Here is a 22665-nt window from a genome sequence, read left to right as displayed (position 1 = left end):
TTTTAATGATGTGTTCATCTCATCTGTACCAGTGCTAACTCTACATCATTGCAACTCTGAAAATAGGAAACATTCGGGCTTCCCTTGTGGCACAGTGGTTAAGAATCCGACTGCCAGTGCAGGGGACACGGGTTCAAGCCCTGGTCCAGGAAGATCTCACATGCCGCGGAGCAACTAAGGCCGTGTGCCACAACTACTGAGCCCTGTGCTCTAGAGCCTGTGAGCCACAACTACTGAAGCCCGCGCACCACAACGAAGAGTAGCCCCCGCTCGGGGCAACCAGAGAAAAGCCTGCGCGCACCAGTGAAGACCCAGTGCAGCCACAAATAAATAAATAAAATAAAAATAGGAAACATTCATATATGTTCCTTTGCAGCTTTCAGAAAGAGAAAGAGAAATTATTAATACTAGTGCGTTGGTTCATAATACAAATGGTGCAAAATGACAACAGCCAATTAAGTAAATAATAAAAGCTTATAATTTATTTCTCTCTTTGTTTTTATCGACAATAAGGATAAACCTTTTGGAGAAGCTGGAGAAACAACTGTCATTGAAGAACTTCTTGAAGGAGAAGAGGTGTCTGTACGTATATTCATCTTTTGGACTTTTACAGAGTATAAGCTGTGTTATCTGACCTATGATCCCAAAAAAGGCTTGGTTTACTCTGGTCGCTTCATCCAAGAGCATAAACTGAGCAGTTACACAGGAATTTGTATACGTTTAGTATTTCGGATACAAATGAAAAAAGAGGGCTTCCCTGGTGGCGCAGTGGTTGAGAATCTGCCTGCCAATGCAGGGGACACGGGTTCGAGCCCTGGTCTGGGAAGATCCCACATGCCACAGAGCAGCTAGGCCTGTGAGCCACGGCTACTGAGCCTGCGCGTCTGGAGCCTGTGCTCCGCAACAAGAGAGGCTGCGATGGTGAGAGGCCCGCGCACCGCAATGAAGAGTGGCCCCCGCTCGCCGCAACTGGACAAAGCCCTCGCACAGAAACGAAGACCCAACACAGCCAAAAATAAATTAATTAATTAATTAATTTTAAAGAAAAAAGAAAAAAATAATAAATAAATATTAAAAAAAAGAATTTATCTTCTTTTTTTTAATATACAAACTTATTTATTTATTTTTGGCTGCGTTGGGTCTTTGTTGCTGCGCGGGCTTTTTCTAGTTGCTGAGAGTGGGGGCTACTCATTGCGGTGGCTTCTCTTGTTGCAGAGCACGGGCTCTAGGCGTGCAGGCTTCAGTAGTTGTGGCACACGGCCTCAGTGATTGTGGCTCTCGGGCTCAGTTGTGGCTCGCGGGCTCTAGAGCGCAGGCTCAGTAGTTGTGGCACATGGGCTTAGTTGCTCCGCAGCATGTGGGATCTTCCCAGAACAGGGCTCGAACCCGTGTCCCCTGCATTGGCAGGCAGATTCTTAACTACTGCACCACCAGGGAAGTCCAAAGAATTTATCTTCTTTTAATCATCCCCAGTGTAGCAGTAGGCAAATTGGACTTATATCACCCATTATTTAAACGGGGGAAAGGTTGAAATTTTTTACTTTGAGAGTAGCTTGATTTTTTTTTTTTCCCCCCCAACCTAGCTCAAAAATTACAGATCCTTCAGAACAGAGTATACAGGATCTTTTGATTCTCCATCTAGGAAACTTAGGGTTATTTATGTTTTAAATCATTTTACTTTAAAAAAGAAAACTTTTCCTCTAATTACAGTTAAGGTACATATAGTTCTCCTTATTAAATTATTTTTTTACTTATTGGCATTTAAGGTTAAGTGGACCGTTTGTTTTCTCTACAGTGTCTGTGCTTCACTGATGGAAAGACTGTGGCCCCCATGCCCCCAGCACAGGACCATAAGCGACTGCTGGAGGGAGATCAGGGCCCCAACACAGGGGGAATGGGAGCCTGTTGTCCAGCACCTCAGGTACTTCCCAGAGGCTCAGCTGAAGTTCCGTAGTCGTTTGGTCTTCTCAAAGAGCTCTTAAGACACTTTTCTGTTTTTTCTTTCTGTAAATGATATTACTAATCAGCAAATTGGTTTTCCTGTTAAATGAAAAGTGTCTCTTCTGGTCTCACTCTAAAACTAACCTTTTCTAAAAGCCTTTGAGAAACTAACTTAAGTATCGATTGAACAGATCCTTCTAGCCCCTCCTTATTCATCTTTGGATATCCAGGGCCCTATACATAAGTGCTCAGTAAGAGTGGGTATGGTGAATTGAGAACCAAGTCAGACTGTCATTTGTTCTTCTAGTCTTTCTACTTCATAACGGATAGAGCATGTTTCCAAACAATTCCTTGACAATGTTTATGGAAAATATGCATTGAGCATATTATAAATAGATTAGCACTTCAGAAACTCACCCATTTCCTTTCACTGCTGATAGTTATAATTGTTTGTGCTAATAATATAGTGCCTTTTAGATATTTTTCTTAACTAAAAGATTAAAAACCAAACAGGGTTTACTTTAGACTTCGTGTATTAAAACTACCGTTTAGTAAAAGTGATTTTATTTATATATATTTTTTACTTAAAAAAAAAAATTTATTTATTTATTTATTTATTTTGGCTGCACTGGGTCTCAGTTGCGGACTCTTAGTTGCGGCATGCATGTGCAATAATTTCTACAATTAATTTATAAACTCTAGATTCTCAATTTATAGGCTAATGAGGTATGCATAGAATATACTGTAAGTATACAAAGGAGCCTCAGTGTGGGCGAGGACTTTTTCAGTTTAATACCAGTTACATTTAAATATGTCTCTATGTTCCCCAGGTTTCTAAGGATTTGTTGCTAAAAATTAAAAATACTATTCTTCAGAGGACAGTGGATGGCATGCAGCAGGAGGGTGTGCCATATGCAGGTAAGCATATTGATGTCATTGTGGACATTATTTATAGAGTAAGTTTACACCATTTTCTTTTTTTATAAATTTATTTATTTATTTATTATTTATTTTTGGCCGCATTGGGTCTTTGTTGCTGTGCGCGGCTTTCTCTCTCTAGTTGCTGCAAGCAGGGGCTACTCTTCGTTGCAGTGCGCGGGCTTCTCATTGCGGTGGCTTCTCTTGTTGCGGAGCTCGGGCTCTAGGTGCCCAGGCTTCAGTAGTTGTGGCACACAGGCTTAGTAGTTGTGGCTCGTGGCCTCTAGAGCGCAGGCTCGGTAGATGTGGTGCATGGGCTTAGTTGCTCCACGGCGTGTGGGATCTTCCCAGCAGGGCTCGAACCCATGTCCCCTGCATTGGCAGGTGTATTCTTAACCACTGCGCCACCAGGGAAGCCCACCATTTTCTTTTCTTAATTGACCACTGTTATAACATTTGTTACGGTCATTCCAAAACTTTCAGTACTATAAGTTTATATTCTGATTTTCATAGTCACAATACAATGTCTTCATTATAGATTTTTTTTTTTTTCCATATTTTAACAAAGGTATCCTCTATGCTGGTATAATGCTGACCAAGGACGGCCCAAAAGTTCTGGAGTTTAATTGCCGTTTTGGTGATCCAGAGTGCCAAGTGAGTAATAAAGATAATAATATAAAGTGTTACTTTGTAGAATATGTGTGCTGTTTTAATCTTAGGATTTATCAGCCTTGAAATAATTACCTTTGAGAAACATATGCAAGTTCTGGTACCCCAGTGAATAAAATGTCTAAGGACAACTGAAATTTCTCTCAGTTGCCGTGTTGATTATGTTTTTCCAGGTGATCCTCCCACTTCTTAAAAGTGACCTTTATGAAGTGATTCAGTCTACCTTAGATGGCCTGCTCTGTACATCTCTGCCTGTTTGGCTTGACAACCGCACTGCCGTAACTGTGGTCATGGCAAGTAAAGGTTATCCAGGAGACTACACCAAGGGTGTAGAGATAACAGGTGAATATCAGAGAACAACAGGTTGGATCGCAATGTGACAAGTGACCAGTACCACAGTAGGCCTTTGTCCCATTCAATGTTGTGTTCCTTTTAAGGGTGTAGAGACATCAGTAACCTTTCAGGGGTTTTTAACATAACCATGTTGCTTGTTGGATATGGGTGTCCAGATATCCAAAATTACTGTATTTAAAGAACTGCCGTCCGTTTCTCTTCCTGCACAGTGAAGACTTAAGTGGGCCTAGCTAAGTTTCCAGAGAATCACCCAGAGCTGCCTTTCTCATCCATCCTCCAAGAGCCAGGAAGATAATAGGAATGTATGAGAGTTGGAGGAACTTTAATATAAATTACATCAAGGAGAAAATTTCAGGGCTTGATCTCTGAATGATCACAAATTAACCCCCCAGTTTGCAGTGCACCCCATGGTCACTTTGATGGCAGAATTAAAAGTTTCGGAAGTATAGCCTTCTCTTCTGTTTCTCATTATAGGAGGTGAGGCATCTAGTTAAATGATGCTAGATAAAGCAGTGTTTTAAAATGCTAAATAAGTTCCAGCACCATAAGGCCAACACCAGACCTTTAAAATCCCTAGCAGGCTGTCATTTGGCCTCCCTTAATACCCCAATACTGTGTTTGATTCAAACACCCTATTTACTGTCTTACCCAGACAGTAAGTCCATTGCCCTGTGCATCCCACACATGGCAGCTGGGCAGTTAGGAGCTGATTGCCTTTTAAAATGAAGAAAGGGAAGGAATAGAATCAAGATCTTTTGTATTGATGAAATTTCCCTAAGATTGGGGTGACAAGTGTCATAGTTATTTCTGACACCCCAATATTGGGTGTTACTGATACCACCAGATACTTGAGTACCTGTGACTGAATGCCCCTATGTTATAAAAACACCTGGAGGGACCTCCCTGGTGGTCCAGTGGGTAAGACTGCGCTCCCTATACAGGGGGCCCAGGTTCAATCCCTGGTCAGGGGACTAGATCCCGCACGCGTGCCGCAACTAAGAGCCTGCATGCCGCAACTAAGACCCAGAGCAGCCAAAATAAATAAATAATATATAAATATTTTGAAAAAATAAAAATAAAAACACCTAGAGAAGACACGATATTATAAATCAACTACAATAAAAAAATTGTTTTACAGAAAATTTGATACAGCAAAAAAAAAAAAACACTTAGGGAAGATGTGTATTAACAGATTACCAAATATGGTACTAAAAGAGAAATGGAGGCTTCCCTGGTGGCACAGTGGTTGAGAGTCTGCCTACTAATGCAGGGGGCACGGGTTCGAGCCCTGGTCTGGGAGGATCCCACATGCTGCGGAGCGGCTGGGCCCGTGAGCCACAACTGCTGAGCCTGCGCATCTGGAGCCTGTGCTCTGCAACAGGAGAGGCCGCGATAGTGGGAGGCCCACGCACCGTGATGAAGGGTGGCCCCCTCTTGCCGCAACTGGAGAGGGCCCTAGCGCAGAAACGAAGACCCAACATAGCAATCAATCAATCAATCAATCTTAAAAAAAAAAAAAGAGAGAAATGGAAAAGGACAAACTAGGGATATGAAAGTTTTTTTCGGGGGGACTTCCCTGCTGGCACAGTGGTTAAGAATCCGCCTGCCAGTGCAGGGGACATGTGTTCGAGCCCTGGTCCGGGAAGATCCCACATGCCACCGAGCAACTTGCCATGGAGAAACTAAGCCTGTGCACCACAACTGTTGAGCCTGTGTTCTAGAGCCCATGAGCTTAGAGCCCGTGCTCCGCAACAAGAGAAACCACCTCAGTGAGAAGCCCATGCACCACAACAGAGAGTAGCACCCACTCGCCACATAATAGAGAAAGCCCGCACACAGCAACAAAGACCCAACTCAGCCAAAAATAAATAAATTAATAAGGAAAAAAAAATTTCTTTTTAATTAAGAGGTTGTCTTTGTATAAACTGTCCATGTTGGTCATTTCAGAATTTAGAAAACACAGTCTAATAATATTTTAAATGTAAAATAACGTATGTGAGATCTTAAAACTAATTCAAAAGAAAATGAAGCCAGGGGACTTCCCTGGTGACAGAGTGGTTAAGAATCCGCCTGCCAGTGCAGGGGACATGGATTCGAGCCCTGGTCCATGAAGATCCCACTTGCCGTGGAGCAACTAAGCCCGTGCACCACAACTACTGAGCGTGTGCTCTAGAGCCCGCGAGCCACAACTACTGAAGCCTGCACGCCCTAGAGCCCGCGCACCACAACTACTGAGCCCACTCCCTGCAACTAGAGAAAGCCCACACACAGCAACGAAGACCCAACGCAGCCAAAAGAAAAAATGAAGCCAGGGATTTTCTTTTAGGTGGAGCCCAAAACCTAATTTAAATCATATTTGTCTTAAAATTTTACAATTGTTTTATTAGGGAAAAGATTAAGAATATGTTTTGCATTGCAATGATCTTATTGGTTTTTTTAAAAAAGAAAGCAGCTTTATTTAGTTGGCTATGATAAAGCAAAAAGAAATTCTTTTACTCTTCAGTAAAAAATGTGATCAAATGCAGGATTTATTCATGATGTTTAGGTTTTGTTAATTTTTTCTTTTTTTTAACTTTTCAGGAGAAAATAACTTTATGCTTCTAGTTTCAAACTTTTCAGGGCTTAGCTTCTTTTTTTTTTCCTTCCTTATTGAAATAATCATTCTTACATGAGATTTATGATAACACAAGGTTTTAGTAATACAGTTGTCACCCTAGAGCAGAACAGACTGTTCTTAGGAGAAAGGCTGTATTTACTATTATATTACATTAATTCCTTTCTGATAGGATTCTTGTGAAGATTCATTTAAGTGAAACAAAGATTTTATTTAAAAAAAAACTTCTGGAAATTATAAGCCACAGTGTAGAATATTATTACTGCAATTGATATGTCAAATATGCTCTCTTACAGGGTTTCCTGAGGCTCAAGCTTTAGGACTAGAGGTGTTCCAAGCAGGCACTGCCCTAAAAGATGGCAAAGTGGTGACTAATGGGGGTAGGGTCCTTACAGTAACGGCCATCCGGGAAAATCTCATCTCAGCCCTTGAAGGAGCCAAGAAAGGACTAGCTGCTATAAAGTTTGAGGGAGCCATTTATAGGAACGACATTGGCTATCGTGCCATAGCTTTCCTCCAGCAGCCCAGGTAAACTTCTGACCAAGGTGATTATAGCACAGCTTCAGAACTGGCATAAATGGCGATGTAGAAAACTCCATTAACCCTGTACTAAGTCATTCTATATTCTTAACTCTATGAGACTGATCTGATTTTTTTATATATATATAAATTTATTTATTTTATTTATTTTATTTTTGGCTGCGTTGGGTCTTCGTTGCTGGTGTGGGCTTTCTCTAGTTGTGGTGAGGGGGGGCTACTCTTTGTTGCGGTGCACGGGCTTCTCATTGTGGTGGCTTCTCTTGCTGCGGAGCACAGGCTGTAGGTGTGCAGGCTTCAGTAGTTGAGGCTCGCGGGTTCTAGAGTGCAGGCTCTGTAGTTGTGGCTCACGGGCTTAGTTGCTCCGTGGCATGTGGGATCTTCCCAGACCAGGGCTCGAACCCATGTCCCCTGCATCAGCAGGTGGATTCTTAACCACTGTGCCACCAGGGAAGCCCGACTGATCTGATTTTGATTTGCATTTAGTTTGAATTGAAACTACTAGTTACAGCAATATTCAAATGAAATGGAAAAAACTTCATGGTAGCTCATGTTTGAAAAGCTCAATAAGATCAGTGCTGTTGAAAGATTTTTTCACATTGTACGTTTTAGATACATGCAATCAGTTGTCAATTATTCATCAATAAAGATGGGGGAAGGGATTTTTATTCCTTGAGTTATCATATATTTATATATTACTGTTGTATTTATCTTTTTTTTACTTATTTATTTTCGGCTGCATTGAGTCTTCATTGCTGCACGTGGGCTTTCTCTAGTTGCGGCGAGTAGGGGCTATTCTTTGTAGTGGTGCACAGGCTCCTTGTTACAGAGAATGGGCTCTAGGTGCACAGGCTTCAGTAGTTGTGGCACGCGGGCTCAGCAGTTGTGGCTCTCGGGCTCTAGAGCACAGGCTCAGTAGCTGTGGCACATGGGGTTTGTTGCTCCACGGCGTGTGGGATCTTCCCGGACCAGGGCGCGAACCTGTGTCCCTGCATTGGCAGGCGGATTCTTAACCACTGCACCACCAGGGAAGTCCCTGTTGTATTTATCTTAGTTCATGATTTTGTCAAAGAATTCAAGATGAAAATATTGGTCGTCTAACTTTGCAACTTTATTTAATTATACTATAAATTTTGGCCATCTCATTTGGCCACTGCATATATACTTATTACTGAAATGTATTTTGTAACCCTTTATTGATTCACTTATTGTCATATACAACTAACTATTCCTTTGTAAAAATCAATGAACTATTAACTGCAAATGTGGGTGTTTTGATCTCATCACAATTACTATTGCTCATTGAGTTCATCTATGAGAAATAAATGTGTTTTAGGACAAAATGAGAAATTTTTAGCAACTTAATTCAAGTTACACTGTTACTGATAGGCAAATTTTTTAAGGTTAAATAATGGAATTTTTTTTTGAACATTAAAATACCATGCTAAAATTTTATTTATTTTAAAATGACTAGATTCTATTGAAATGACCTATTTCAAGGGACTTGAAATCTTAATACTCATCTAATTCTTTAAAGATGAAGAAGATGAGAGGCTACAGTGCCAGTTGCTACCTGACAAAAGAGTTGTTTTTAACCAGTAGAACTTCGTTTCCTATCTAAGCGTGACCCCAGACTGCTAACTTTATTGGAGTTAACTGCCAGATTTCTCTCAAGTCTGTACCCTGGCACCTTGCTTCTAATAAAACTTGACATATTTCTTCACGTATCCCTGAATCCCACTAGTCCAGAGTTGTCATTTTTGTAAGGCAAGACTAATGAAGTCACATTGCCATTTATAAACTTGATCTCTAAATGTACTGTTCCAACTTGTTGGCACTATTATAGATGGAAATGATGCACTGAATATCATTACCTGGTTTTGCTTTTTTTAGAGTTTTTAAAATCTTATTTCTTACTGTCTTTAGCTATAAGGAAACTAATACAGTTCTCTATTATTGCAGTAAGGGCTCAGTTTCATTATTGAGGGATTTCTTTGTAGAGTTCTTAAAATCCTAATTTTCACTTTTTTGACTCCGTTTTGGCAGTCCTTTCCTTCCCATATCAAAATTGAACAGAGAAATATTACGGCCAAATATTGGTATATTTAACTGCCTGTGACAAGTACTTCTGGAAGAAATAGTTAAGTTAGAGAAGTAGTTACAAATAGTGAAGTTCCAAACAGTGATGATCAACTGAGGAGGTTGTTTAAACACATTTCAATTCCTAGGACCGGCCCTAGACCAGCTAAATCAAAATCTCTGGATATGGCCCAGCGTATTGGGGGATATGAAAATCACTAGTGATATCTTCTGCTTTAAATAATATTTTAAGGTTAAAATGATTCTTCCCTGGCATTTAGGTGATGTCTTTGTTTTTTTTAAACTCTTTAGGGGCCTGACTTACAAGGAATCTGGGGTAGACATTGCAGCTGGAAATATGCTGGTCAAGAAAATTAAGCCTTTAGCCAAAGCCACCTCCAGACCAGGTAAGTCAGAGTCTGTCCTTTGCTAGTTCATCAACTGTGACAAACATTGTGTATTGATTTGTGCTTTGTAGTTTACTGAGGAAAATGTTCCAGATTAATGCCAAGTTGCTGTAAGTCTTGCCCTATTTAAGCCAAACTCACAGTGTTCTGCTTTCTTATCTCTAACATTAAAAGCATTTCTTATCCATGATCTTAAACTCAAAAGGATATGTATGCCCCTTTAATATCTGCTTTCTTGATCAACTCTTTGCTGTTGAAATGCAGCAAGTAATTAATTTTCTCTCCAACAGGCTGTGATGTTGATCTTGGAGGTTTTGCTGGTCTTTTTGATTTGAAAGCAGCCGGTTTCAACGATCCTCTTCTGGCCTGTGGAACAGATGGCACTGGAACTAAACTGAAGGTAATCAGACACCACCTATGTGAGTAAAGGCCTTTTATGAAAGATATGAAAGAATTTACTGTGTATCAAATACATATCTTTCGGGACTTCCCTGGTGGTGCAGTGGTTAAGAATCCGCCTGCCAATGCAGGGGACACGGGTTCAAGCCCTGGTCCGGGAAGATCCCACATGCGCGGAGCACCTAAGCCCGTGCGCCACAGCTACTGAGCCTGCACTCTACAGCACGTGAGCCACAACTACTGAGCCCGCGTGCCACAACTACTGAAGCCCGCACGCCTAGAGCCCGTGCTCCACGACAAGAGAAGCCAGTGCAATGAGAAGCCCGCGCAGCGCGACGAAGAGTAGCCCCCGCTCACCGCAACAGCCCACGTGCAGCAACGAAGACCCAACGCAGCCATAAATAAATAAACAAATAAAATACATATCTTTCCCCTCTTGACATATATGCACTAAAGAGAACCACACCAAGTAATCATACAGTTGGCTACAATAGCTACGTGTTTCTAATAACACAGTGTTGGTGAGGCTATATCCAGATAGAAGGGTTATCTTAGGGGAAAAAAGGGAATACTTTCGGACCAAGTAGCTTATCGGAATATAGTGTTCTTTTGTCTTTAGGTGTTCAGAGCACCTAGCCAAAAGTCAGTAATATTGTTAGCCTCCACTGATAATTGACAAGATATAGTTTGGAGCTTATTCGCTTATGTGGATGTTTATATTCTTCTGTAGATTGCCCAGCAGTGCCATAAACATGAAACCATTGGTCAAGATTTGGTTGCGATGTGTGTAAATGATATCCTGGCACAAGGAGCGGAGCCCCTCTTTTTCCTCGATTACTTTTCCTGTGGAAAACTTGACCCCAGTACGACTGAAGCTGTTGTTGCTGGAATCGCTAAAGCTTGTAAAAAAGCCGGATGTGCTCTCCTCGGTATGATCATCTATTTTAATCACGCATCCTTCTTATGTGTTTCAGCCCTATGTACAAACATGATCGGTTACCAGTAGACCTAACGAGACAAACTATGTGTCACAAGATGAGGCAAGTAAAATATAGATGATACCACCTAAGGAAAACTTAGACCTTTGTGCCCTCAAACCCTCCCCTCAAGGGTTGGTCCCCAGACTGAGACTCATACTCCTCCACCATCACCCAGGCCTCATCTTTCTCCCTGATCCTCAGCCACCATTTCACTCCCATCTCTCTCAGTGGCCTCCTGGACAGACAGGGTAGGGGGTTGTTTCCTCCTTATGGCCCTGCAGCAGAGGCAGATCGGTTCTTGGCTTTCTGAATCTTAACTTAAGCCTTATTTTCCCACAGAAATGACACTAAGAATAAAATGTACCCAAGGTTTACAGAAATATTAAATACATACATGAGAATTTTGAACAAAATTAATTTGTAGGTTGACCAAGGAACAAAACTACCTATTTTATATTACCATTTCTGTGGACTAGTATGTCCCAAAAGCCAAAATTGCCTTTCAACCATCTTTTAGAACAGTTCCTAATTTGGATCTGCCTGCCTAGACCCTGTCTTTACACAATATGGTGGTAATATGAACTATGACATATTTTTTAGGCCAGGGCATTTAGAGTTAGGCAGGTCTGATTAAATCACTTCTCTAAGCCTGTACCATTATTGGAACATAGAGTGATTGTAAAGATCAAATATAGGTGAAAGCATTTCTGAAACTAAACTGCTGGAGAAATGGTGTTATATTCAACTGAGTGTTCATCCCGTAAAAATAATGATGTTTGGAGGCTATACTCACCCTTTGTGGAAATTAGTGCTATTTCCCCTGAAATCATGCTTAGATGTTTGCAGAATACAGCTTTTGTTTAATTGTTCATATGAAGAGTAGCTGGTGTCACTACTTCCTAGACAGGTTTATAAGTATTCGGTGATTTCTTTGCTCTTGTTTTCTCTTTCTGCCAGGAGGTGAAACGGCAGAAATGCCTGACATGTACCCTCCTGGAGAGTATGATCTAGCCGGTTTTGCCGTTGGTGCAATGGAGCGGGACCAGAAACTCCCTCACCTGGAAAGAATCACTGAAGGAGACGCTGTTATTGGAATAGCTTCATCTGGTCTTCACAGCAATGGATTTAGCCTTGTGAGGAAAATTGTAGCGAAATCTTCCCTTCAGTACTCCTCTCCAGCACCTGATGGCTGTGGTGGCCAGGCCTTAGGTAAACATACTCACATTTAAACTCTCCTGCTTGGAAATGTCTGAGCAACCACTTAGTTTGGGTTAGGCTTTCGTTACTTAAAGTTAGAATGGAACAAATTGCATATGTTTTGGTTTTATATTCATAGACTAAGTTTTTGTCTCATCTTTCTAATATACAGGTGACTTACTTCTAACTCCAACCAGAATCTACAGCCATTCACTGTTACCTGTCCTGCGTTCAGGACATGTTAAGGCCTTTGCACATATTACCGGTGGAGGATTGCTAGAAAACATCCCCAGAGTCCTACCTCAGAAATTTGGGGTGGATTTAGGTAAGATTGCTAAAAAGAACGTTTGCTCAGAAAACTGTTATGAGAAAAAATACATTGTGGAAGGAAACTTTATGGGTAGTTAGTACACATATGATTATACCTGGAAAATTCTTTTTTAAAATATTTTATTTATTTATTTATTTATTTATTTGGCTGCGCCAGGTCTTAGTTGCGGCATGTGGGGTCTAGTTCCCTGACAAGGGATCAAACCTGGGCCCCCTGCGTTGGGAGTGCAGAGTCTTAGCCACTGGACCACCAGGGAAGTCCTTGCCTGGAAAATTCTTAAATCATTGGGGCTTCTTGGGGAAAAAATAGGACTGACCCTTTTCCGCCTTTTCTCGCTTCATTAGCCATGTTTATAAGGCATAAAGTCCTCGTGTAATTGACTTAGATGAAATTCTTTAAGCAGATTCTCCAAGGGGGTCAGTAAGCTCAAGCTCTTTCAAGATGGAATCAGGAACATGCTGGGAAGGGAAGTGGTAGTTATTAAATCGTCCCTGCAGGGGATAAAGGAGACCTGAACCAAGGCATAGAGAAGGGAAACAGATTGGAGAATCATTTTGTGCTTAGAAGGAAAAAAGAAGTCCCAAGTTTCTAGTTTAGTAGGTGAGTAGATTTGGAATAGGAAGTGGAAATACAGTGTTTTAAATCTTTGAAGTATTTATTGTAGTGTTTTTGTGAGCAGAAGTTAAGTTGGGTACTTATATGCAGGTAGTAATAGTTAATCGCAAAGAGAATAGGAGGGACCAAAAGGTTGTTCCTCAATATTCCACCCACCTTAAAGTTTGGCAGAGGTAGAATTTCTAAAAAAGAATAGTCAAAATCAGGCAGTAAACCATGTAAAAGTATCAACTCCGAGCAAGGATTTCAACATGACACTGGTTAGCAGTGTCAAAAAGCAGCTTGGTGAGGATAGATACCAACCCCCATATATTGGAGTGGGGGATGATGGCAGAGATACAGAGACAATGAGTGAAGATTGCTGTTTCAGGAAACTTATTGGTTGGGAATTCCCTGGTGGTCCACTGGTTAGGACTCAGTGGTTTCACTGCAATGGCCGGTTTCAGTCCCTGGTTGGGGAACTAAGATCCTGCAAGCTATGCAGCAGGGCCAAAAAAAAAAGAATTTTATGTGTGTGTCTATATAGGTATTACCTAAAATTTTTTATTAGAGATTTTTGTTGTATTAGAGGATATGTTCTTACACCTAAATCTAGTTGTTTTTTTTTTCTCATTCACAAAAGGGTAGTAGGCCCACCTTTACTGGAATTCAGCCATTAGAGCATCTAATTCATTAGGGGATTTCTAAGAATCTGGTTAGTTAACGCAGCACAAAACTTCGCTCAATTGTGAATACTGGCCAAGCGTGACAAGAAAAGTGTTCTTAATGCCTGAGGTACAAATGGATCCCCAAAAAACTTCTGAAAGGCCAGTTTATAGTTTTACCCTCTATAAAATAGCAGTGCTGGTTTTAATTTCCATAGGTTTGTATATGTACATACTTCTATACTTTGTGTCAATAATAGGTTAATTGAACAACTCTTGCCTGTTTTCAGATGCCCAGACCTGGAGGATCCCCAGGATCTTCTCGTGGTTACAGCAGGAAGGACACCTCTCTGAAGAAGAGATGGCCAGAACATTTAACTGTGGGATTGGGGCTGCCCTTGTGGTATCAAAGGATCTGACACAGCAGATTCTGCAGGATATTCAGCAGCACAAGGAAGAAGCCTGGGTGATCGGCAGAGTGGTTGCATGTCCTGAAGGTAACTGTTCCTTATTTAGTTGCTCTTCGGTATATTTAGTTGCTCCATTTCAAGCCATTGATATGGCAGCTGTCTTTACGCAGCTGTAACATGAAAACACCCATGCCAGTAATAGCACTCATCTCTTCACTTCTGCCTCAGGGCTCTGACACCTCTGTGTAGCAGTCACATATGCACAACTACACCCTGCAGGACAACCCTTGACCAGCGGGGTGAGAACTAGTGAATAAATGCCCACTTTAGGGACAGAAGAAGGGAGCGGTTCTGAGGCACAGTCTACATGGCTCCTTTGAGGTTCTCAGTGGAATCAAGCCCCAATTGCCCACAGTGGTGACCACTTTAATAACACTCTTATATTGGCTTTTCCCCATCCTCATTCTGGTTCCCTAGGATCACTTCCCAAAGTAATCACCTCGCATGTAAGACCTTGTCTCAGGCTCTGCTTTGTGGTTCAGCTCAATTCAAGGAGTAGTGAGCAAGCACCCTGACCAGTACTGTGTATGACTCAGAACTCTGTTAGAAGTACTAGAAATTGGCAGATTGACAGAAAACCAACTCAGATTCTCTAACAGAGATGTCAAGGCTTGTTTATTTTGTCTGTATCTGCCTTTCATCCCTTTATTGTGTGGCTTTCATTTTCAGGCAGGCTCTCCAAATACCGGAAAGATGTCTTGAGCCCACATCCTTCAACTCACATTGCAGTAAGAGAGGCCCTCTCTTTCTCAACATCCTATATCAAGTCTTTGAATGGCCTTGCTTGGGTCACATGCCTACCCTTGAAGCCAAGAGGTCATAGCACTATTGTGGATGCAAGACTTGCAGGAAAGGGAAGACAGAACACTGGCAGGCAGTAACATATCCACTTTATGTCTAGATATAGTGCTGTAGCTTTTAGTTGAAGTGGGCAGTTACATATGTTCACCATCAGGAAGTTTGTATGAATGAGTGACGATAAGTAAAGCAAACCTATTATTTTAGTCCTTGCATATCTTACTTTCAGAATAAAATACAGTACTCTAAAGTTTTTATAGAACACTTCTCTTTCCATATTACTGTTAATTCACAGTTGTTCTTTTTTTATTTATTGGGTGTGTTTGAAACAAAGGTTCTCCTCGTGTGAAAGTCAAGCATCTGATTGAAACCATGCAAATAAATGGATCAGTATTGGAGTATGGCACCCTGAAAAATCATTTCTCTGTTCAACCAAAAAAGGCAAGAGTAGCTGTCTTAATATCTGGGACAGGTGAGTTGTGGCTTCCTCTTTACTACAGAGCTGTAGAAATGCTCTTCCTTTTCTCCCACCCACACCACCCCCCCCCAAAAAAAACCCTCCTTCCGACTGTGAGAACACTCTCAGTACTGGGGCTAGGTATCATTAAGGAGTGTTATCTTTTCTACATCCTCAGTCTTTCCACTTTTCTCAGGCATTTGAAACAGCTTCTAAAGGAAAAGTAGAGGGTGTTGGGAATATGGCTGAAGAGAGAGAAGCTAGAAAAGACAATGGAAATTCCAACTTCTTTTGAATCATAGCTTTGTAGTTGAAAAGTCTTAGGATAGTTGAGGCTTTTTAAAATCGTTAATAGTAGCAATACAAAATTTGTGTTTTACTCTTACAGACAGCGGGGTAAAGTACTAAGAGCATTGTATTCTCTCATATGGATGGATATAGTATGATTCTTTTTTCCTTTTTTTTTTAAATTTTTTATTTTTTTTATTTGCACCACGCCATGCGGCTTGTGGGATCTTAGTTCCCTGACCAGGGATTGAACCCAGGCACTCAGCAGTGAGAGCAGAGTCCTAACCACTGGACGGCCAGGGATTCCCTCCACTGTTTTAAGTAACATTGCTAATAACATTCTTTTAAATATACAATAAGTTCGTAAGTGCATATCTGATTATTTCTTTAGGTTAACTTTCCCAGAAGTATAATTGCTTTACAAGTCTATTTTAAGGTTTCAGTATACTTTAGACCCAAGTTGATGGTAAAGCAAAGAAACTACTGTAAGGGTCATAGTGGTTTGTTCTTCTTCAGAGGGTTGATTTTTTTCTTAATTAAGCAGCTTATTCCTCATCAATCAGTTTTAAAATCATGTTATACTGTTTCTACTGCTATGCTAAATCATACTGTTTTGCAGGAGCAATTACATATCCTTGAACCAGGAGTGCCTATGTTTTTGTAAGATACTAATCCATTGTTCTAAGAGGAACGGAATTTTAAAGCCTCACATATTTTGCCAATCTTTTCTAAGACTTTTTTTTTTTTTTAATTATTAGCACCTTTAATTATTATTTATTTATTTATTTATTTTTTGGGCTGTGTTGGGTCTTCGTTTCTGTGCAAGGGCTTCCTCTAGTTGCGGCAAGCGGGGGCCACTCTTCATCGCGGTGCGCGGGCCTCTCACTATCGTGGCCTCTCTTGTTGCGGAGCACAGGCTGCAGACGCGCAGGCTCAGTAGTTGTGGCTCACGGGCCTAGTTGCTCCGCGGCATGTGGGATCTTCCCAGACCAGGGCTCGAACCCGTGTCCCCTGCATTAGCAGGCAGATTCTCAACCACTGCGCCACCAGGGAAGCCCTCTAAGACATTTTTATTCAAAAATCTTGACCATTCCCTATTCAAAATGGTATAAACGTTTTAAAGAAGTGTGCACTCACCTGTGTTTTTCTCCCTTTTTCAGGATCAAACCTCCAAGCTCTCATAGACAGTACTAGGGAGCCAAGTAGCTCCGCACACATTGTTGTTGTGATCTCCAACAAAGCTGCAGTGACTGGCTTAGATAAAGCAGAAAGAGCCGGAATTCCCACCAGAGTAAGTTACTTTGAAAAGTATCTTTCAAGATTATTTAAACTCATAATCTGCCCCCAAGTGTTCTTTGGATGCCTGGATTTGGGGTGGGTGCTGCGCTTGCCTTTATACTCATCCTGTCCATTACTTAATTCTTGACATGACGTCTATCTTCAGAAGGAGGTGAAGTATGGTCTATGTAAAGGTTGAGTTTTAAATTATTTTTTGTAATTTGTTGGAAACAGATTGTACTTATCTTTTTCTATTCTAGGTAATTAATCATAAATTATATAAAAATCGTGTAGCATTTGACACTACAGTAGACCAAGTCCTTGAAGAGTTCTCCACAGACATAGTCTGTCTTGCAGGATTCATGAGAATTTTATCTGGCCCCTTTGTCAGAAAATGGAATGGTAAGCAAAAATTGTTTGATACTACATTGAGGAATATACTGAAAATGGGCCATACGGTGGTTAACTTGCCAAACAATCCCAGTCATGCATGGTATTTACTGTGACGGTTTATTTTGACACACGTCATAACGGAATTTCCTTTGCCTTTAGCCCAAAGAATAATGATTTATTATCCTGCTCTCTCTATCAGTTTTCTCTGGCCTGCTATAATTACGGTTTCTAATGTAGCTTAGGTTGGTTTCACATTACTACAAACGTACTATTTCATCTTCTGGATAAATATTGGGAAGAGACTATTTTTACTTGTTCAGAAGCAAGAGAAGGTGACTCTCTGTATCCCAAAATAGAGTTCCTCTTCTGAGGAAGTGTGAACCATTGCCAGAAGATGGAAAGGAAGGCATTGTTGCCAGATAACATAGTATCTGCTGTTAATGCCTTTCCCACAGAAGTTTTGACTGCTTCCTGTGGTTCTTTTTTGTGCACATATTTGGTCAGTAAATGTATTTCCTCTTCGGAGAGTTTGTTTTCTTAAGTGAATATAGTTAGAGCACTTGTGGTGTAATATACCACAGGCAATGCTTTTGGTGACATAAGGCACACAGACTGACTAATCCGGCATCTGTGGATTAGTCACATGTGAACATGCCAATTCATGGTTAGAAGTCAAGCACATAGACACTAGGCAGGAACCTCCTGTCTTTCTAATATTATGTGCCAGGGACAAGCTGAATTTTCTTCAAGAGCCCTATGATCCAGATTAGAACCCCTCCCATCCAGCTTTGAGTCACTGCAGGCGCCTGTTCAGAAGCCCCTCGGTGTGTCTTCAGCTGTGCAAGGCAGAAACCTGCTGCTCCCAGGGCCTCCTTGGATGAGAATGTGTATTTCACTTTTCCTCATTTCTGTCTTTGACAAAGAAAACACCCATCCTAGAAAAACCTTGCTCCTATTGACTCCTGATTCTAGACAGGAAAGTGTATGTTCCTTTAACAGAATACATAGGGTTTTTAAATTCTGACCACTATGTTTTAATTAATTTCCAGGGAAAATGCTCAACATCCACCCATCCTTGCTCCCTTCGTTTAAGGGTTCAAATGCCCATGAACAAGTCCTGGATGCCGGGGTCACTGTCACTGGGTGCACCGTGCACTTTGTAGCTGTAAGTATGTCTCTTTCTACCAAAATCTTATTAGTATTTAATGTAAATTGTACTTGGCAGAGGTAATGTTCAAAACTTTCTCACTTTCTTCTCCAGGAAGATGTAGATGCTGGACAAATTATTTTACAAGAAGCTGTTCCGGTGAAGAGGGGTGACACTGTTGAAACTCTATCTGAAAGAGTAAAATTAGCAGAACATAAAATATTTCCCTCAGCCCTCCAGCTGGTGGCCAGTGGAACTGTACAGCTTGGAGAAAATGGCAAGATCTGTTGGGTCAAAGAGGAATGAAGCATCCTAATCCAAGAATGGAGCCAGCTTTGAAAGAATTCTAGCTGCTTGCAGGGTGACTTTTATCGTGGACTCAGCCTGAAAGATATCTAAGATATATATGTATTGCTTCCAGTGGTCTTTCAGGTTTTACCTGTTTGGGGCCTTTTTGTTCATCATCAAAATAGGCATTCAGAATTCCTTTTACTTTCAGCCAAATAAGATGATACCAAAACTTAATCTTTCTTATATTCTTTTTTGAAGAGCTAATAAGTCTAATAAGTTAATATCTCTTCCCCATATTGTGTATCTGTACTGATTTTAATTGAGACTTCTCTAATTATTCTGATCCTAAGTTGGTGTCATAAAATTTTGACGTAGCTCCCATTTCTGAGGGATGATGTTCTGTGTGCTTTGAAATATCATTACACATTCCTCTAATAATTGACAATTTTTGTAATACCCAGATTTTAGCTTCACAGTTTGGGAGGATGGAAGGCAATCTACTCAAGACTAGTAAAGAGTATAATGGGACTGCATGATTTCCCACTCTAGCCAGTCATTTCTAATGTGGATATGCAGTTCTGGAACTGGGAGGTCTAGGTTGACATACTGGGCACATGTGCATGACCCTACACATAGGACCACATTTCTGTCGTAGCTGAGCAAACAGGGAATGGCCACCTGGCCCATAGGCAGCCAGCCAGGCTTAGACTGCTGAGCCACCTTCAGGGTGGCCTAAGAGCTCTGCCTGCCCAACAGGGGGGCACCTTACTGGAAGGGTACCTTGAAGCCCTGTTCAAGTCCTCCCTTGGAGTTTAAACTCAAAACTTAACGGCACAGGACTCTTACAGTAGCTATATACAGAAGAGAGTAAACTCTCGCCTTAATACAGGAAAGAGTAGAGGGTCAAGAGAAGCAGAGTGCCAGAAAAAAGGACAGACACCTTTGCCAAGAGACCCTCATCACTGCCTCTGTTGCAAGTCAGTTTCTCCAGGCAGCTGGCCAAGATTACCCTACCTCTCCTTGACTGTAGTCAGCAACTACCATCAAATGATGTCCAGGTACATCATTTCACATAGGTGTCTGCTGCAAAAACAATTGACTCATTTTTTTCTAGAGAGTTCACTCAACATAATAAGCACCTATTATGTATATGCCAAACTATCCTATGAAGTTTTTAGAAAGTTAGAAGATATAAAGGAAAATGTTACTGGTTGATAAAATCATATACTGTAATAAAAGTAGAAGCTGGTACCAGGGTAAATTAGAAAAATCAGTAAGAGTTTATGACTTTAGAAATACAATTTTCCAGCCCTTATTTAGACACTAATATCCACTAAAAGGAACCTGGACACCATGGAAGGTAGCTGATTCAATATCTTCAGATGATAGGAAGAATCAAAGTGTATCTGAAATATCTGGTTGACAGAAACCAAAAAAAAAAAAGTTGAAAGTAGCAGGGACGATACTGAAAGGACAGAGGAGTCAGCTGAAAGGGTGTCCTACTGTCTAGTTTGTGATAAACTATTATTTGGACATGTTGAGTGTGTGAGCAGCTGTTGATTTATAGTGATACTCAAAGAGAAAAGGTCATTTAGGTTATGAAAAAGGCAATGCATAGAAGGGTGAAAATAAGATGTTAGTCTTTTATTAATGTAATAAATATGGATATTTGTCTTTTATTATAGATGTCTCTGTTTCTATTTGTGTAAGCAGGAGTAATACAAATGAGCCCCTACATTGTGTTCAGGTAGAAAGATGGGGTGGATAGGGGAAAGAGGGTTCAACTGTTAATCAGTTCTGCTGGTTACACACAACAATCAAAAAGGATTCAAATGCGAGTTCCAAAATGATGAGGAAGCCAAATATTCTAGAGGAATGTTATAATAGTTTCTAAGAGATTTCAGTCTCTAACTGTTCCTTCTTAAATTTTTTACCATTTTTAACTACTATACATAAACTTTAAAAATAACTCAAGTACAGGGAATTCCCTGGCAGTCCAGTAGTTAGAACTTGGCACTTTCACTGCCGAGGACCCAGGTTCAATCCCTGATCGGGGAACTAAGATCCCACAAGCCACGCGGCATGGCCAAAAATAAATAAATAAATAAAATAAGTACAATATGGTATTTAATTATAATAAAGTTTAACAACTGGTACAGCTAGTCCCTCCTCATTACTTTTTTTCAGAATTTTCTTGGCTATTCTCCCATGCTAAGCAGCCAGAACCACAGCCAGAATCACGCCCAGGAAGAGACTGGCAAGGACATTGCTGCAATGGCCACAGCAGGCTCCTTCGGCCCTACTTCAGTGAGCATTCAGTTTGTAGCTGCTCCCACAATCAAAATGCACTCAGAATGCCTCTATCTCTGGGTCACTTGCCCAGGCAGGATTATCTGATTGGTCAAGTCTAGGTCACTCACCCTGCTCTCGTGGCCGGGGGTCAAAGAAAACAGGAAAATGGCCTTTGGGCTGTCACGAGAAAAACTGCCTCTCACACAATGGTGGATGCCCCAGACAACAAGGGATTCCCATGCTCAGCAGCCCCCATTTGACAAAGGTCCAGCTGCACAAGTCACCTGATAGATGCAGCTGCAAGTAGTTCAGGAAGATTAATAAAATTCCAGTTGTTTGTTTTTTCTTTTTAAGTTCATGTTATGCTGACAGTTCCTCCTGGCTTTTTTATCTCCCTGAACTGCTTTTTACCAATTATCTAATACATAAATTTTACCTCTTCCATCACTATTCTCTTTTAGACAGTCTTATAGCCATTCTTTCTCAAGCCATGTAAAGCTTATATTAACCACAACACAAGGCCATAAGTAGAAATAATCCAAATGTCAGCTAATGAATTGAAAAATAAAATGTAGACTATCCATACAATGAAATATTACTCTGCCATAAAAAGGAAAGAAATAGGGCTTCCCTGGTGGCGCAGTGGTTGAGAATCTGCCTGCCAATGCAGGGGACACGGGTTCGAGCCCTGGTCCGGGAAGATCCCACATGCCGCGGAGCGACTGGTCCCGTGAGCCACCACTATTGAGCCTGCGCGTCTGGAGCCTGTGCTCCACAACAAGAGAGGCCACAACAGTGAGAGGCCCGCGCACCGCGATGAAGAGTGGCCCCCGCTTGCCGCAACTAGAGAAAGCCCTCACACAGAAACGAAGACCCAACACAGCCAAAAATAAATTAATTAATTAATTAAAAAATTAAAAATAAATAAATATATTTTTTTAAAAAAAAGGAAAGAAATACTGATACACCCTACAACATGGACTAACCTTACAACATTATGCTAAGTGAAAGAAGCCAGTCACATGACTGCATGTTTAGGATTCCATTTATATGGAATGTCCAGAATAAGCAAATCCTGAGAGACCAAGTAGATTAATAGTTGCCCAGGGCTGTGGGGATAGAGGTATTTGGAGATGATGACTAAAGGATGCAATGTTTCTTTTGGGGTAATGAGAATATAATAAAATCGATTGTGTGACAGTTGCACCACCCCATGAACACACCTAAGCCATTGAATTGTACTCTTTAAATGGGTGAATTCTGTGGCATATGAATTATATTCAATAAAACTGTTCCCCAAAAAAGAGAGATACAACTCCTTCTCTGTTACCATAGAAAGATTAATTCATAGTTTTTGAAATACATCAAGATTACATGTCATCTTATGCTATAAAATGCATCAAGTTTACATTTAAAATACTTCCCGTTCAGCATGAAGTCACTTAAATGAATACAGATAGGACTTCCACACCTTGTCACGGAAACTGATGCCAAAATCTCGGCCTCTGTGCACCGCTGTCAAATCGAATCTCGGAGAGAGTTTTGGGTGAAATAGAAAAGGATAGC

General features: G+C 40.9%; 1 protein-coding gene across 4 annotated transcripts in view; it reads left to right on the top strand.

The window, feature by feature from the left end:
• The window catches only part of GART (phosphoribosylglycinamide formyltransferase, phosphoribosylglycinamide synthetase, phosphoribosylaminoimidazole synthetase), a 30239-nt gene extending 9982 nt beyond the window's left edge, over positions 1-20257 (top strand). For 3 of the 4 annotated variants that reach the window (XM_068547002.1, XM_068547000.1, XM_068547001.1), the window contains exons 6-22: positions 514-582; positions 1796-1921; positions 2772-2859; positions 3428-3513; positions 3702-3870; positions 6793-7024; positions 9425-9519; positions 9810-9919; positions 10649-10847; positions 11856-12107; positions 12268-12420; positions 13976-14182; positions 15288-15425; positions 16859-16989; positions 17237-17378; positions 18419-18534; positions 18631-20257. In XM_068547002.1, coding sequence (XP_068403103.1) covers positions 514-582; positions 1796-1921; positions 2772-2859; positions 3428-3513; positions 3702-3870; positions 6793-7024; positions 9425-9519; positions 9810-9919; positions 10649-10847; positions 11856-12107; positions 12268-12420; positions 13976-14182; positions 15288-15425; positions 16859-16989; positions 17237-17378; positions 18419-18534; positions 18631-18822 — 2505 coding nt within the window. In that variant the 3' untranslated portion in view covers positions 18823-20257. Of the gene's footprint in view, positions 1-513; positions 583-1795; positions 1922-2771; positions 2860-3427; positions 3514-3701; positions 3871-6792; positions 7029-9424; positions 9520-9809; positions 9920-10648; positions 10848-11855; positions 12108-12267; positions 12421-13975; positions 14183-15287; positions 15426-16858; positions 16990-17236; positions 17379-18418; positions 18535-18630 lie in introns of those variants that run through there. The other variant, XM_068547003.1, reaches the window with a different exon arrangement.
• The last annotated feature ends 2408 nt before the right edge of the window (positions 20258-22665 follow it).

This window comes from Eschrichtius robustus, chromosome 6, assembly GCF_028021215.1.
Source record: "Eschrichtius robustus isolate mEscRob2 chromosome 6, mEscRob2.pri, whole genome shotgun sequence".
NCBI classification, from domain to species: domain Eukaryota; kingdom Metazoa; phylum Chordata; class Mammalia; order Artiodactyla; family Eschrichtiidae; genus Eschrichtius; species Eschrichtius robustus.
The sequence above is the reverse complement of the archived record's forward strand: the minus strand, read 5'-3'. Positions and strand labels throughout refer to the sequence as shown.